The sequence below is a fragment of the Orcinus orca genome, chromosome 13, assembly GCF_937001465.1.
Source record: "Orcinus orca chromosome 13, mOrcOrc1.1, whole genome shotgun sequence".
NCBI lineage: Eukaryota > Metazoa > Chordata > Mammalia > Artiodactyla > Delphinidae > Orcinus > Orcinus orca.
In genome coordinates this window covers 91032163-91045952 of record NC_064571.1, presented here as the reverse complement: position 1 = coordinate 91045952, position 13790 = coordinate 91032163, and the positions used below count along the sequence as shown (strand labels likewise).

The 13790-nt window shown below is 55.2% G+C and overlaps 1 protein-coding gene across 2 annotated transcripts; it reads right to left on the bottom strand.

Moving 5' to 3' along the window:
- Positions 1-3391: 3391 nt before the first annotated feature.
- TMEM18 (transmembrane protein 18) lies at positions 3392-8449 on the bottom strand. 2 transcript variants are annotated; one of them, XM_033437528.2, is made up of 5 exons: positions 8273-8449; positions 7268-7385; positions 5000-5054; positions 3850-3943; positions 3392-3762 (listed from the first exon to the last, which is right to left on the bottom strand). In XM_033437528.2, exons 1-5 carry the CDS (start codon positions 8327-8329, stop codon positions 3550-3552), a joined length of 537 nt encoding a protein of 178 aa, XP_033293419.1. In that variant the 5' UTR covers positions 8330-8449; the 3' UTR covers positions 3392-3549. The 2 variants fall into 2 exon arrangements, with proteins under 2 accessions (XP_033293419.1, XP_012390312.1); XM_012534858.3 differs by having other exon boundaries at positions 7268-7388; positions 8273-8433.
- Positions 8450-13790: the final 5341 nt, after the last annotated feature.

Below are 13790 nucleotides of genomic sequence, written 5' to 3'. Positions count from 1 at the left end.
CGACCTGCCCAGAGAAGCCTCCTGGCCCTGTGGTCACCTGTCCGCGTCCTCCTACTGGGCACCTGGGGAGAGCTGAGGCTTCACAGCTCCCGGGGGCTCCAGGCGATTCTGACGTTGGATAAACCCCCCGTTACCACCAGCCCAGCAAGAGCAGTGCAGGGAGATCTAACACGAGTCGGATGCTTTGGTCCTTACAGCGATCTTATTAAATAAGTAAGGCAGACCCCTTCCCACCGGGCTCTTGTTTCCCAGGGAGTGACGCTGTACGCGTCTAAGCAAACCCCTGGGACCCTGGGAACTCCTCGTGCAGGAGATGGGACCTTACAAAGAGGAGCTACTCCCAGGGCACCTCCGCGGGGCTGAGACTCAGCACGGGAAGCACCCTCCCTGGACCCACGTCACACACACACGACTCCCGAGTTTTTCATGAACACGTTAATCGTTACCATCATGTGCACTAGTGCGTGGAACTCCACAACAATATTCTGTGGCTCCTGTTCTGGAATCTAAGATAATTGTGTATTTTAATTTGCTGTGGATGTGGCAGCTCTCTGACCGTTTTCTCACACACACACACACACACACACACACACACACACACACACACACACACACACACACACACACACACACACACACACCCCACTCGGCTGGAGAGACAGGTCCCCTGGTCACTAGCCCAACCTAAGCAGGCGACCAGCCACGAAAGGAAGTGAGGTGATGACTGAGACTGGTTGCTACGCTGCAGAAAAGGGAACAAAATCCCACAAATTTCTACTAAATGTATTTCAAAATTTTAGACCTTTGAATTATATACCAGGTATGTTTTGAGAGATTCTTGGATAAACTTTTATACTGTCAAAATATAAACTGTCTGCATTTACAACTTTTTTCAACTTTGCAACTCTTACTATTAAATGCATGTAACTTTAACACTCAAGTCTGATTTCACATAAGCTGAATTTACTATTTTGGTTTGATAACTATGACATCAGTAACAACCTGCAGAGCGCAATTTAAAGAGCAAAAAGCTTGTCGAGTAACTTCACGGTAACACCTTCTATTTTCTGTGGTTTACACCATTCTCAGCAAGTGAACCTGTCAGGAAGAGACTGTGGCCCTGACACCCCTTCGTGGACGCCTGCTGAGACTGTAAGGATGCCGGCAGAAGGTGACAGCCAAGTGACACGCAGTTAGTGCAAAACAGTCACAAACACACTCATCTTTACAGTTTTGCTTATTTATTTCATGTAGGTGTTAGCTGATGTGTAAATGTTTTGTGGTCTGTTTCATTTACTTACACAAACTTCCATCAGATGCCCAAACAACGTCACCGGGCATCCTTCTCTGGCTCCAAACCCACCCCCTTTTGCTAAAGCTCTGGGGTGAGAAGGGACCGCAGGAAACCAGGAATGGGGATATGCTTTCCTTCAACGGGCCAGGAGGGCCCCTGTGAACCCCTCCTGTCATGCCCCACACAGCAAGGCTCATACACCCCAAACCCTCTGGGGACAATTCTGGCTTGTAGGATTTCCCCAAGCAGCACAGAGAAATATCTGTTAACACTGAATTAGCCACTGAATGTGAACTTACCAAAAACAGTTAAAAAATAGTGTTTGTGAAAACAAAACTGTTACAAAATAATTGCACACACCAGTGAACGAAAAGGCCCATTTCATGTCTTTAGGTTGATATGCCATTAACGCCAAATTTATGCGAAGTTAACAATGCTATTACACTATCACACGAAAACTGAGATTCAGTCAGATAGTCACATATTAAGACAGCCCAAATAATTATGGACAGGGAAAATGCCCCAGAACCTCCTTGGCTTGTGTGGCCGAGGCCAGGATGTTCCTATCCATGCATTCTGTCCCCTGGGCCCCGGCCTGACCGCACGGCTGGAAGGGACCAGCCATCCCGCCCTCAGCCCCTCCCACCATACCCGCGCTCCCAGGGCACAGCCAGCTCGGCCCTGCTCTCCGAGGAAGTCACTCGGGATGCAGTGGACTCTTCTGAAGCCATAAGACCATTAGACACCCTGAACTGGAAATTTCCAGAAATGCACAATGAGGCATGCTGTCAGGTACAAGAAATTTAAAATCTGACTTCACATGAGATGCTGTTTTTTAAGCCGATTTTTTTTTTTTTTTTTTTTTGCGGTACGCGGGCCTCTCACTGCCGTGGCCTCTCCCGTTGCGGAGCACAGGCTCCGGACGCGCAGGCTCAGCGGCCATGGCTCACGGGCCCAGCCGCTCCGCAGCATGTGGGATCCTCCCGGACCGGGGCACGAACCCGTGTCCCCTGCATCGGCAGGCGAACTCTCAACCACTGCGCCACCAGGGAAGCCCCTAAGCCGATTTTTAAAACGTTCAGTACAGAAGTTTACGACATCAAGGAGGGACTGGAAAAAATTTCAGGTTAAGATCTCCAGTAGCTTTATCGAGGAAGTTCTACCCACTCACGTCTACAACTAATGTCAAACTGCAGGAAATAATTTCTCTACTGAGAGTTTATGCCTACCTATAAGACCTCTGTGCGTCTGGGTCGCAAGATTTGATTTCATCATCTGCCGAAGTGTCACCTTTTGAGCTTCTAAAGCTTTCATATGAACAAATTTTCTTTTCTTTTTGAAATCGGACGAATGTATTTCACTTATCTTGTTAAAATTATGGTAACTATTCACAAACTATTTTCGTAAACCCAAATCAGGAGCCAACAGCATCCTCTTTACTGAACGCTGTGTGTTTAGACAGGTGCGCTGCTCACCCGTCGTCCTCCAGCTGCAGCTCCAGGTGTGACAAGACCACGAGCGTCCTGCACAGACGCTGGTTTACAGAGCGGACATCACAGAGAAATAGTGCACCTGCTCCGATAAACCAACGGCATCACGTCCCAGGACACCCAAAGGGTAAAAAGAAGGTGGAACACAGGAATACAATCGATATTTGTATTTGCCATAAAAAAATCTGTTAGTTGAAACAGGTGAATGTTGACTGTTTTTACTGGCAACTTTCCTTCCAAAAAACAACTCAAGGGGCTCATCCAGCCACTGCTTCTGTGGATTCCGACCCAGGGCCTCCGAGTGTCGTCACATCTCTAACTGGATGAAAGGAAAGGCAGGCCCTCGTGTTCTGTCCTGTGGCAGCACCACATGGAGAGGCCACCGCTATGCAGATCAGACCAGGGTGACGGATGTGACAGGGGTGATGGAGGTGACAGGGGTGATGGAGGTGATGGGGGTGACAGGGGTGGTAGAGGTGATAGGAGGTGACGGGGGTGATGGGGGTTGACAGGGGGTGATGGAGGTGACAGGGGGTGATGGAGGTAACAGGGGTGATGGAGGTGATGGGGGTGACAGGAGGTGACGGGCGTGATAGGGGTGATGGAGGTGATGCGAGTTGATGGGGGTGACGGAGGTGCCCACGCGTGCATGGCACTGTCCCTCACTCAGTCACCGTCCCCACGTGGACGGATGTCTGGTAGCTCACACGGTCACAGGAGTCCCGTGGACGTGTGGCGACGTGCGCGGCTCCGTTTGCTTACAACTTAACTGGAGAGATGGGACCCCCTGCAGGCCCGGCGAGTGCCCTGGTGGACATGCGGCAAACTCTGTCCTAAAGGCTGGTCTAAGTGCAGTCCAGGAGCGCGCGAGGCCGGATCCGAGGCGTCACTCCTCCTGGGCCTGCCCCTGGCCCTCCTCCTCTGCTGCAGGGCCCTCAGGTCGGTCATCACGGTCAGGGCCTTGCGCACCCACAGGACCTGGAAAGAACCGTGCAGAGACGCGGTCAGAAGTGGACACGGGCCGTGTGAGGAGGACAGAGGCCCGAAGCTCCGGCACACACGTACCACGATGACCAGGGCGTTCAGCAGCACGGGCGCCGAGAACACTATGGAGATGAACATGCCCCTCGAGTCAAAATACTGGTATTTCGAGAACAACCTGTTTCAAGAAAGATTTAAAGATCACAGAGCGTCACAACATGGCGTTCTCGTGATACTCTCTGTCTCAGGAGCCCCTCCACACACGAGGACGAGGTGCGGGCAGAGCCCCACCTGCACACGATGGCGACCCTCCTAACCCCGTGGGGGACGATTCCCAGACCCTCCAGGGGCATTGCGGCCCCCATGCAAGCTCAGGCCGAGCCCCTGGAGAGGGGGACACAGCGTGGCGTCCCTCTCAGTGGCAGCGCAGGACACGAACTTTACGTCACTGACTCAGCAACAGTCATCACCCTGGGGCCACAGCGAGGGGTGGTCAGGATGCGCGTCCTAATTAGAAGCGGAAGAGACAAAGCGGGGGGACGGGTGGTGCGGGGGGGCCGAGGGTGGGCTCCTGACCCAATGACAGGGGTCTGAAGCCGCCGGGAGGGCGCGGCGGCCGGGGCGTGGCTGTCACTCTGCTCTGAGACCTGTGCAGGCAGGGTGCTGAGGGCAGACCCGGGAGGCAGCGTGCTGATCGGGCCACGTCGTCCCCCGGGTTGCGGGGACACAGGGACGGCGGCGCTCCCCTGCCGACTCGTTCCAGCCTCCCGAGGGTTCCTGCCTGACCTGCGAGCACCCCGTCCTGAGAAGCCAGAAGGAGAAGCTGCGGGCCCCGAGGGAGCAGAAGGCCTGGGGCGGTTCTGGAAGTGGGGCCCAGGGGAAGGGTCGACTTCATGGGGCTCACTGGACATGGAGTGGGTTGCCCAGGTGTGTGAGCAGGAAAGGACACGCAGGCGAGGACAGAATGGCCGGTGTCCCGGAAACCAGGGACCAGCGTTTTCAGGACCAAGTAAATCGTGGGTGGATCTCGGTCTCCCCGTCACGGACAAGAGCGCTTCTGTTCGGGGGGCCTCCAGGGCCAACGGTGACCACCGTCCAAGGCTCATCGTGAAGGAGGCTGGGACGTGGACGGGGCTGGGGCTGCTTTATAAGCGAGAGCGGGGGGCTTCCTGGGTGTGTTCTGCTGCTGACAGGGACGGTCTCACACAAGGTCCACGTGCCCGGGGCCGTTCACCTCCAGTTCATTGCCGCCACTTCATTGATGTACTCCGCGCAGTAGACTAAGGTCACTGAGAAGAAAGCAAGCCCACGTGAGAAGTCAGGGGACCAGTCCACCGCCACAGCCTTATACATCCTTCACAACATGCTACGTAACAGAAACGTAACAGAACAATGCCACGCTGGACGGGACGTAACTCCTACTTCACATTACACAGAAAGGACACCCGAGGTGGTCTCGGTCAGACCAGGCCAGCCCTCAGCGGAGCGGCGCCACGACCAGGCTTCCTGCCCCGACACCACAGTGGCCGCACTGGGCCATCTGCCGACCTCCCTGCCCCGCAGGTCACACATCGGGTGCAAGGCCGGCAGTGGAACCCGAGGGCCCTGAGACCAGAGCTGAAGGCCACCTGCCTGCACCCTCTGGCTGCCTGGAGCCCCCAGTGGTGCTGGCGGCAAAGACACGGAGGGAGCACCGACCCGAGGGGACAGGAGCCGAGGACAGCCCCGTCGGCCCTCGCAGTCCCACCCGGAGTGCGGGGAGCCCCGCCCAGGGCGGGAGGACCGCAGGCTGGCCCAGCACCAGGAGCTGCTCAGGGCCTGGATGGGGCTGGCGGAGGGGAGGACGGCCGCCAGGAACCTCAGCCTTGTAAAACTGTGCAAAACCCCGGTTCCTGGGGTGAAATGGGGGAGAGCAATCCTTGACCCCTCCCTCGACGACTGGACCCTGAGGCGCACATCAAGGAAGCCAAAGAAAGGAGACGGGAGAGAAGAGAGGCCTGAGCACAGCGGGGGCACCTCCCCAGAGGGCAACGGGATGCATCCACCATGCACCCCACTCAGGAGCTGGGGGCGCAGTGAACCAGTCTGTGCTTCGTTTGTAAGACTGCAGCAAATAACATGCAAGTCTTCTGTGGGTGTGAGGATTAAATGGGCCATCAGATGTGTAAACGCACTCAAACCAGCATCTATCATCCCCACGCTGAAACAGTCACCCTCTGTTCGTCCTTGAAAACAACAAACCCACACGCAGCGCCCAGGTTCACAAAGCTTTTCAAGTACATGGGCTCCTTGCACGAGGCTCTGCGGATGACACCACCACCTTCTTTGTGCTTCCTGCCTCGGGGCCTTTGCACACATTATTCCCGGGGCTTGCAGTGTCCCATCCGGCCCTCGAACGCCTGCTGCCTGGCTGGTTCCCCCGCATCCTTCCCCCCTCGGTTTAAATGTCAGGGCAGTGACTTAAGTCCGGCCCCTCCCAGGGTTTCACGGCGCTCCCGCCTTTCCTGCCATGATGCTCAGCAGGGCTGTGGCTACTCAGTGGACGCCAGGGACCCCCAGCCCTACGAGGCTCCGGAGCCCGTCTGTCCTGTCCGCCCCTCGCGGTCCTTCCTAGGACTCCCACGTAAAGAAGTGAAGTGACAGCCACCCCTGACCGTCAGGACCGTTTCCGGTGCAGGCCTGCTGCCTCGCGCCTGTCCTAAGACGACCTCTTGTTTGGATTTCCCACCTTGCACAAGGCCAACTGAAAAATCACATTTAAGGTGAGTTTTGGGACTTCGTTAAACTACCAAGCAAGATCTTCAGCATCTTCCCAACGTCCACAAGACGAAGAGCCCAGCATAGCCTCTGAGGCCCTGGCCCACCTCTCCTGGCTGAACATACTTCTAACTAGTCGGCATCAGAACGTGGTTTCTCTGACACCTGACGTTGCCCCTGTGCTCTCACCGGCTGCCTCCGCCCCAGATGCCAGGCCTGGGCCCGACATCTGCTCCTCACCCTAGAAAAGGAGATTGTACTCACCCTTACACCCCCTACCATGACTTTACCTTCTCAGTGAAATCTTTCTCAACGACTCCCCACAGCTCTGTGTCTTCTCTAAAACCCTGCAGACCTTACCTTCAAAACTGACTCAGGCAATGTGTTATTTTTGCACCACAGCGCTTTCCTTCCTGGTTTGCACTCCCTCCCAGAGCAGGCAGGGCAGCTAAGCGCCCAGAGGAGGCTCTTGTACAGAGTCGGCGTTTCAGCAAACCCAGCTCTCGTTTGTGTAACTGGTATTCAGCACCCTCCCAGGAACACAACACGTGCTTGAGACGCCTTTCAAATCCAATATCCAAAACGTACCTTATCTTTATAGTACCCACAAGCGATCAAAGCAGAACACAAGGCAGGAGAGTTGGGAGGCCTTACAAATATATTCACATATCACTGATGCTACAGGGAGAACAGGCACCCGCGCTGCCGCAGCGCACAGCGATCTGAGCCGCAGAACTGTACTCACCCAGGCACAGGAAGTGCCCCACCTGCAGCTTGTACCTCCGCGATGAGAAGCAGGTGAGCAGCAGGCAGAGCACGTGGAAGGCAGCCAGCCCCACGAGCCAGGGCTCCGTCCAGTCCGTCTGCTGGAGGACACACAGCAGAACCTCGTCAGGGCCCACCTGCACTGGACCAGGCTTCACACCGCCTCTCCTCTGAGCCCGTCCCGAGCGCCCGCCAAGCCTCACGGGACACGGGGAGGGGAGGGGGAGCAGGGACCCCCGCTGCACCCACGTCCAGGGACTGTCACGCGGCCGTGCCTGGCTGTCCCTCCACACAGGACTGAAGGCTTTCCTACTCGTCGAACAGAACTGCGCTTCAAGCTGGGAGAACCTAAAGACCCTCCCCCACGGGGAGATGAGAAAGCGGTGCCTGGCTGCACTCGGTCGCCCCCAGAGGCAAAGCTACCAGTTCCTCCGAGCAGTGATTAAAGCCTCAGAAACCTGGGCCACCCAAACTGGCAAGATGTGGTTTTCTCCCGCCCTCCAGACAGTGCTGCGACCGCACGTCCGCTCAACTCTAGAGGTGGGCTCGTCCGCACCCCTGAACTCGGACCCCCTCCTTGGGGCTCAGGTCCCCCGGGGGCACGGGTGCTGGGGGAGCGGCCCGCGCCCTGCCACTCTGCCCACAGCGGGTCCACGCCACCCGGACCCCCCATCCCAGCCCAGGACGGCCCACCTCCCCGCTCCTCGCCGCCACGAGGCCCCAGCTCTCCCCGCAAACCCCCGACCCCCGACCGCCCCGCACCTCAGCATCCCGCCAGCCTGAAGGTCCTCCAATCTCGTCCCGCCCCGACGCCCCGGCCCCACCGCCACGCCACGCCGCGCCCACCCAGGTACAGGCCCCGCCCCTGCACCCCCCACCCACGCCTCCCGTCCGGCGCCGCCGGCGTCCCCGGCGGAGGCTGGGAAATTTGGAGAGGCCCCAGCCGACAGCGACCGAACTGACGGCCAAGGAGGCAACGACTTACCGTGATCACGGCGGGGATGCTGACGGGGAACTTGCTGACTGAGAATGCAGACGGCATCGCCTCCGGAAAGGCCCTGCCTCACCACCACCTTTTCGTCTTCCCCGCCCCGCCCGGATAGGTCAAGAAGTCCTCTGGTGTCCTCTCGCGTTATCTCCACTTATCGCGATGCCTGCTGTATCCGGAAGCGGCAGGCAACCTGCCATCTCGCGATATCTCCAGTTCCCGGTACCAGGTTCAAATCTCGCGAGATTCCGTGGTGTTAAAATAAATATAAGGGAATTACGAGTAGCTTCCAGCGTTGTTTTTCCCCCCCGAGCTGCTGCGAGAGGGACGTTTTAGTTCTTCCTATGTGGCGGGCTCTCATAAATGGCAGCTCGGAGGACTGGGGGCTAGTGGGCGTCCCCGCCTCCTCCCCGCGCAACGCCTAGGGCTCAGGAGAGTGACCTGGACCCCTAGGAACATAGGGGAGAGTGACCTGGATCCCGGGGACAGAAAGGGACAGTGTCCTGGACTCGGGCGGGGGACAGAGAGGGAATTGACCTGGACACTGGGGAAAACGGGGGACAGTGACCTGGATTCCGGGAGACAGAAGGGGACAGTGACCTGGACCCCAGAGAGAGAGGGGCACAGTGCCCTGCACGGAGGGGGACAGTGACCTGGACGTCGGTGGATGGAGTGGGACAGAGGGGACAGTGCCCCTGCCCCTCTGAGAAATCAGGGTCTCCAGATGCTCACTCTACCGTCAGCTCCAGAAGTGGGTGCTGATTGCTTCTAGCTCACATGGACCTTAAAAACAAAACGGCCAGTAGTTTTACCAGCTAAATGGCTTTGTTCCTGAATAGAAAGGAATTGCAGCTTGGGACATATAATCTAAGGCAAAACCACAGGCAAGTTGGGCAAACAAAGGACAGGAGCGTGTCATTTTATAAAGAAAAAGGGGGAAGTGGAAAGAGCTGCTTTGAAGGAAAGTCCATTGGAGGAAAGGGAGCGTGAAGGGTGCTGAGGGGTTCCTATTGGCTGGGCAGTGGTGGTTTCTCATTGGATGAGTGGTGACAGTCTCTCATTGGCTGGGCTGTTGCCAGGCGGGGAGAAAATCTTCCCTCCCCTGCCGGTCTTAAGTAGGGACGTTCCTTCTGTTGGGTCTGCAGAGGGCCGGAGTGGTACCTGCCTGAGCGTATCCCCTTCTGCTTCCCGTTTCCATCTTAAATGAGGTTCCCTTTATTTTCACACCAATCAGGGAATCCTGAATTCTCTGTTGATTCAAGACACAGAATTAATGGAATCAATACTTGGCATCCTGCCCTGTGTCTGCAGACTAACAGGGAAGCCCCTGGCTCGCAGGCACTCAGTCAGGTGAAGACACGGACCCCGTTCTCTGGGTGGACCTGGGGGACGGTGTGAGGAAAAGGACTGCAGCCTGTCGCCACCTTGAGGGTACTTGGCACCTGCAGAGCGGCAGGGGGGAGGGAGAAAGTGAGCTCTCGGCAGGTGGCCTCCCTGACTGGGGGAATCAAGCCAGGATTGAACCCAAACATGTGAGCCAGGCTGCACCAGGGTTTCTCTTCCTTGCTGCCTGAGGAGCTTTCCAGAAACTCCATACTTGGCAACTCCGGCTTCCAGGGTGGGGAGGTCTCTATGGCGGCCGCCACCCATCGCGCCCCCGCCCTGCCCATCCCCCGCTGGATAAGACGGCTCTGTCCTCCTGGCCTCACTCTCCCACAGTCCAGTCTTTACACCGCAGACACAGCCAGCTTTAAAAACATAAATTAGGTAAAGTTGTTTGCAACAAATGCATTTTCATATATTCATAGTTGTTGAATTGAGAGGTTTTAATTTATACCATTTAATTTTAGGTGGAGAAATACTTTTCTTCTGAGAATTACGGAATAGCCAAATCTGTTATTTATGACTCTTTTTTTCACAGATTGCCTTTACAAAATTATAGTCATTTAGAAATGTGCTTGTGAAAAGTCCGTAATTATGGATAATAAAAGCTTTATAGATAAAATACAACAAATTAATATCTCATCCTCAATTTATATTTTCACTATTCTGTTAGTGTCTCCTGACCTCAGGGCTCTTGGAGGAGTTTGTAACTACACGGATTACAGGGCACATCGCCATGTGCTGTTTCCATTGATTTATGTTTCTGTCTCAGACATAGGAGACGATGTGTTTATTGACCTTTGTCAAACTCACAACATTTTGTGCATTGCCTGGACATACTGAGAATTTTTTAAATGGAAGTTGAGGGTTTAAATCATGTGTCACAATTGTACCTTCATGTGTCACAATTGGGGCTGCCAGGCTGGGGACTCCTCGGGCCGGCTGTGGACTCAGGTCAGGTGTTTCGACTGTGATGGTTTGCAGACCTGGGCTCAGCCAGGTGGGCTTTGGCCTTTGCATGTGTCACTGATGTGGGTCCACAAAGGCAGGGACTGGGGTAGATGCCATCAGATCAGAGACACCCAACAAGGGCTCGATTTTATACGAGTGTTAGAGTCATTGTAACCAGAAAACCGTTTGCTTTGGCCTTTGCAAGGCGGCTCCAGCTGTAAAGGGGGGTTTCTGGCCCAGCAAATCGTGCCCTCCACCATTCTGCAGGAAGGGCCAAGGGGTGAAGCTGGGAAGCCCTGGACCGTCCAGCAGTATACAAGTCACACCTCACACCCCAGGACACCTCCAGACTGAACCTGGACGGGGGGTGTCTCCGGGGCCCAACCTGCTGCATAGCCAGCACTGTGTTCTTGCCTGTGGCTGCGCTGATGGAACACCCGACAGGGGGCTTAAAACAGCAGGAGACAGCCCCTCTCAGTCTGGAGGCCGGAGGTCCAAAGCCCCAGGGGCAGCAGGGCCAAACTCCCTCTGAAGGAGGGGGGCAAGGTCCCTGCTGCCTTTTCAGCTTCCCACGGAGGGTGGCAAGCCCTACATTCCACTGTCACATGCGCCTCCACCTTCTCTTCTCATCAGGGCACCGGTCACTGAGTCAGGGTCCACCCCCCTCCAGTAGAGCCTCATCCTAGCTTGATCACATCTGCAAAGCCCTGTTTCCAATAGGCTCCCATTCACGGGCACTAGAGCTTGAACATATCTTTGGGGGATGCAGTTAACCCACAACCTGTGTAACAGATAACTCTGCCACACCCAAGGGTGCCTGCTCCGGAAATGGACACAGCAAGTGGGAGGAAGGGGTTCTGAACACGGTGGATGGGAAAGAAAGAAGGAAACCTCAGGAGGAGCGGACACAGCAAGTGGGAAGAAGGGGTTCTGAACACGATGGATGGGAAAAAAAGAAGGAAACCTCAGGAGGAGCGGACACAGCAAGTGGGAGGAAGGGGTTCTGAACACGGTGGATGGGAAAAAAAGAAGGAAACCTCAGGAGGAGCGGACACAGCAAGTGGGAGGAAGGGGTTCTGAACACAGTGGATGGGAAAAAAGAAGGAAACCTCAGGAGGAGCTCAAGTTTGTAGGTTTCAATTGCCACTATCTTAGGGAGGGAGTAATATATGTCCTCCCCTCCCCGAGGGTATGATACCTGTGTTACGGAACTCAGGTCCAGCTGCCTGCTGCTCAGAACTCAGTCTTCAAAAGGTAAGTTTTGGTGGAAATGGGAAACATTGCTTTTAATCAGAAAGCCAGCAATCTGGGGAGAAGGTGGACTGGGTATCCCCAAAACCAACCCCAAAGATTCTGCCCGGCCATGCAAGCTTTTAAAGGGAGAGAGGGGACGTAATCTCAGTTAAATCGTGGAGGTAGGAGATCAGACTCATCGCAATCCCCCACTGTGTGCAGGCTGTCGACTCCGTGGCTCGCTCTTTAGTTGCTCTCTTGTTCACAGTTTGTTCACAAGATTCCTGAAAGGGGAAGCTGGGGAAAGATCTGGTCATCTGTTAATTACTTATTCTTCATCTTTACTTCCTTGATCTACGGAAGGAAACAAGATTAGGCAAGGCTTTGTGTGACCAAGAGATTTGAAAGGTGTGCTTGGGTCGGAGACAAGCAGAGCATGGGGGTGGCTGGTCTAAGTTTAGTGACAAGACAGAAGGGGCCTCCTGCAGAGAGCTCGTTCCTGCCGAGAGCTGCTGACACCTGCATCATCTCACAACTGCCCTTCTGGGGCCTCTTAACTGGCTTCAGTCCCACTTCACAGGCCACAGGCTTCCTCGTCTGAAAGAGGTTGACAGGATGGGGTGTAGCTGACCGCTCCAGAAGCAGAAACCTCTATGTCGACCTATTACTTAAATGCTCCTAAACCACTGAGGGGATGGATGTTGTGGATTCACTGTGCAGTGAGGAAACTGAGACTCAGGGAAGTAAATACACTGCCTAGCGTGACAGCCAGTGAGACAGTCCGGATCCGGGGGAGACTCAGCTGATTCCAGAGGCTATTACTCTTCCGCCATCGGCCTCCTCCCAAATGGTCCCCTCTAATTAGAAAACGCTTCTTTGCACAGGAGACAGCTCTTCCCCAGAGTAGCAAACCGTTGGCTTAATGCCTGATTCTCTTCGCAAGTACAGCCTTGTCTCAGAACGCAACTCTCCAACAATTCTGCAGACCAACAACCTGCCTTTCTTGAGTTGACGTTCGGGTCTTACGTCAGGTTCAGCTCTCCTCTAAGGCAAAGCTGGAGTTGTGGGATGAGGGCCAGAAACGCTGTGACTGTTAAACCATCTGTCCAGGTGAGGATTTGCTTAGAAGACGGAGCTGTTTGAGAATGAGTCTGCCATCCTGCAGTGACTGCTCTCAACTCTGATGTTGGATGTTTATACTCAGGATTTACTACCCTGACCTGTCAGGGAGACGGGCTGGAGAAATCAACGACTTCAAAGGCAGTTTTTCTCCTCGCTAACGATGGCTTCTTACACTAGGGCATAAAGAGCAGGGTTCTCGGCTTCCTGCCAACGCCGGCTCCAGGGCAGTGTCGCTGGAGAAGGGCCGAGTTAGAGTAGCTGACTGTGTCTAACGCAGGGCAAGCCGGATGCCTTAGCAGCCGCTGTTCACTCCTCCTGTTCCTATGACAACCCGCCCCGGGAAGTGACCGGGTCAGCTCTCTGGGCTCCTGTCCCCTCAGGGAGCTCGCTGCCTTCACAGCAGCCACCGGTGAGTCCCTCTAAGAGTCCAGAGCCAGTGGAGAAGGCGTTGTGGGTGTCGACTGAAAAATAATGCACAACCTAAAAGTTGAGAATGATGTTTATCTGGCGGACAAAACTGAGGACTTAAGCCAAGGACGCAGCCTGTCAGTAGCGCTGAGGGACCGCTGTGCAGAGGTCGGGGAGGAACCAGGATCTACAGGGGTTTTTGCCACAGAGACCAGGCAGTCGGAACATCAAAGATGACTGTTCATTAAAGAAAACCAGACATCTCAGGTTAATGAATTCAGCCCTTTTCTATGCAAGGGAAGAGGCAAGAGTCTGGGCTTACTGGAATCGTTCCTTTGATCCTCACCTCAGCTACCTGGGACCAGTGTCCTGTGCTTTCCCATCCTGAGTGCCCTCAGGGGGCACCGTCTTCAGGGAG

Coding starts and splice junctions, on each gene's coding strand:
- TMEM18 (XM_012534858.3), bottom strand. CDS start 8,329: ATGCCGTCTGCATTCTCAGTCAGCAAGTTCCCCGTCAGCATCCCCGCC. Junction 7,389..8,272: donor GCATCCCCGCCGTGATCACG/GTAAGTCGTTGC, acceptor TGTGTCCTCCAG/CAGACGGACTGGACGGAGCC. Junction 3,944..4,999: donor GTGGCGGCAATGAACTGGAG/GTGAACGGCCCC, acceptor TTCTTGAAACAG/GTTGTTCTCGAAATACCAGT.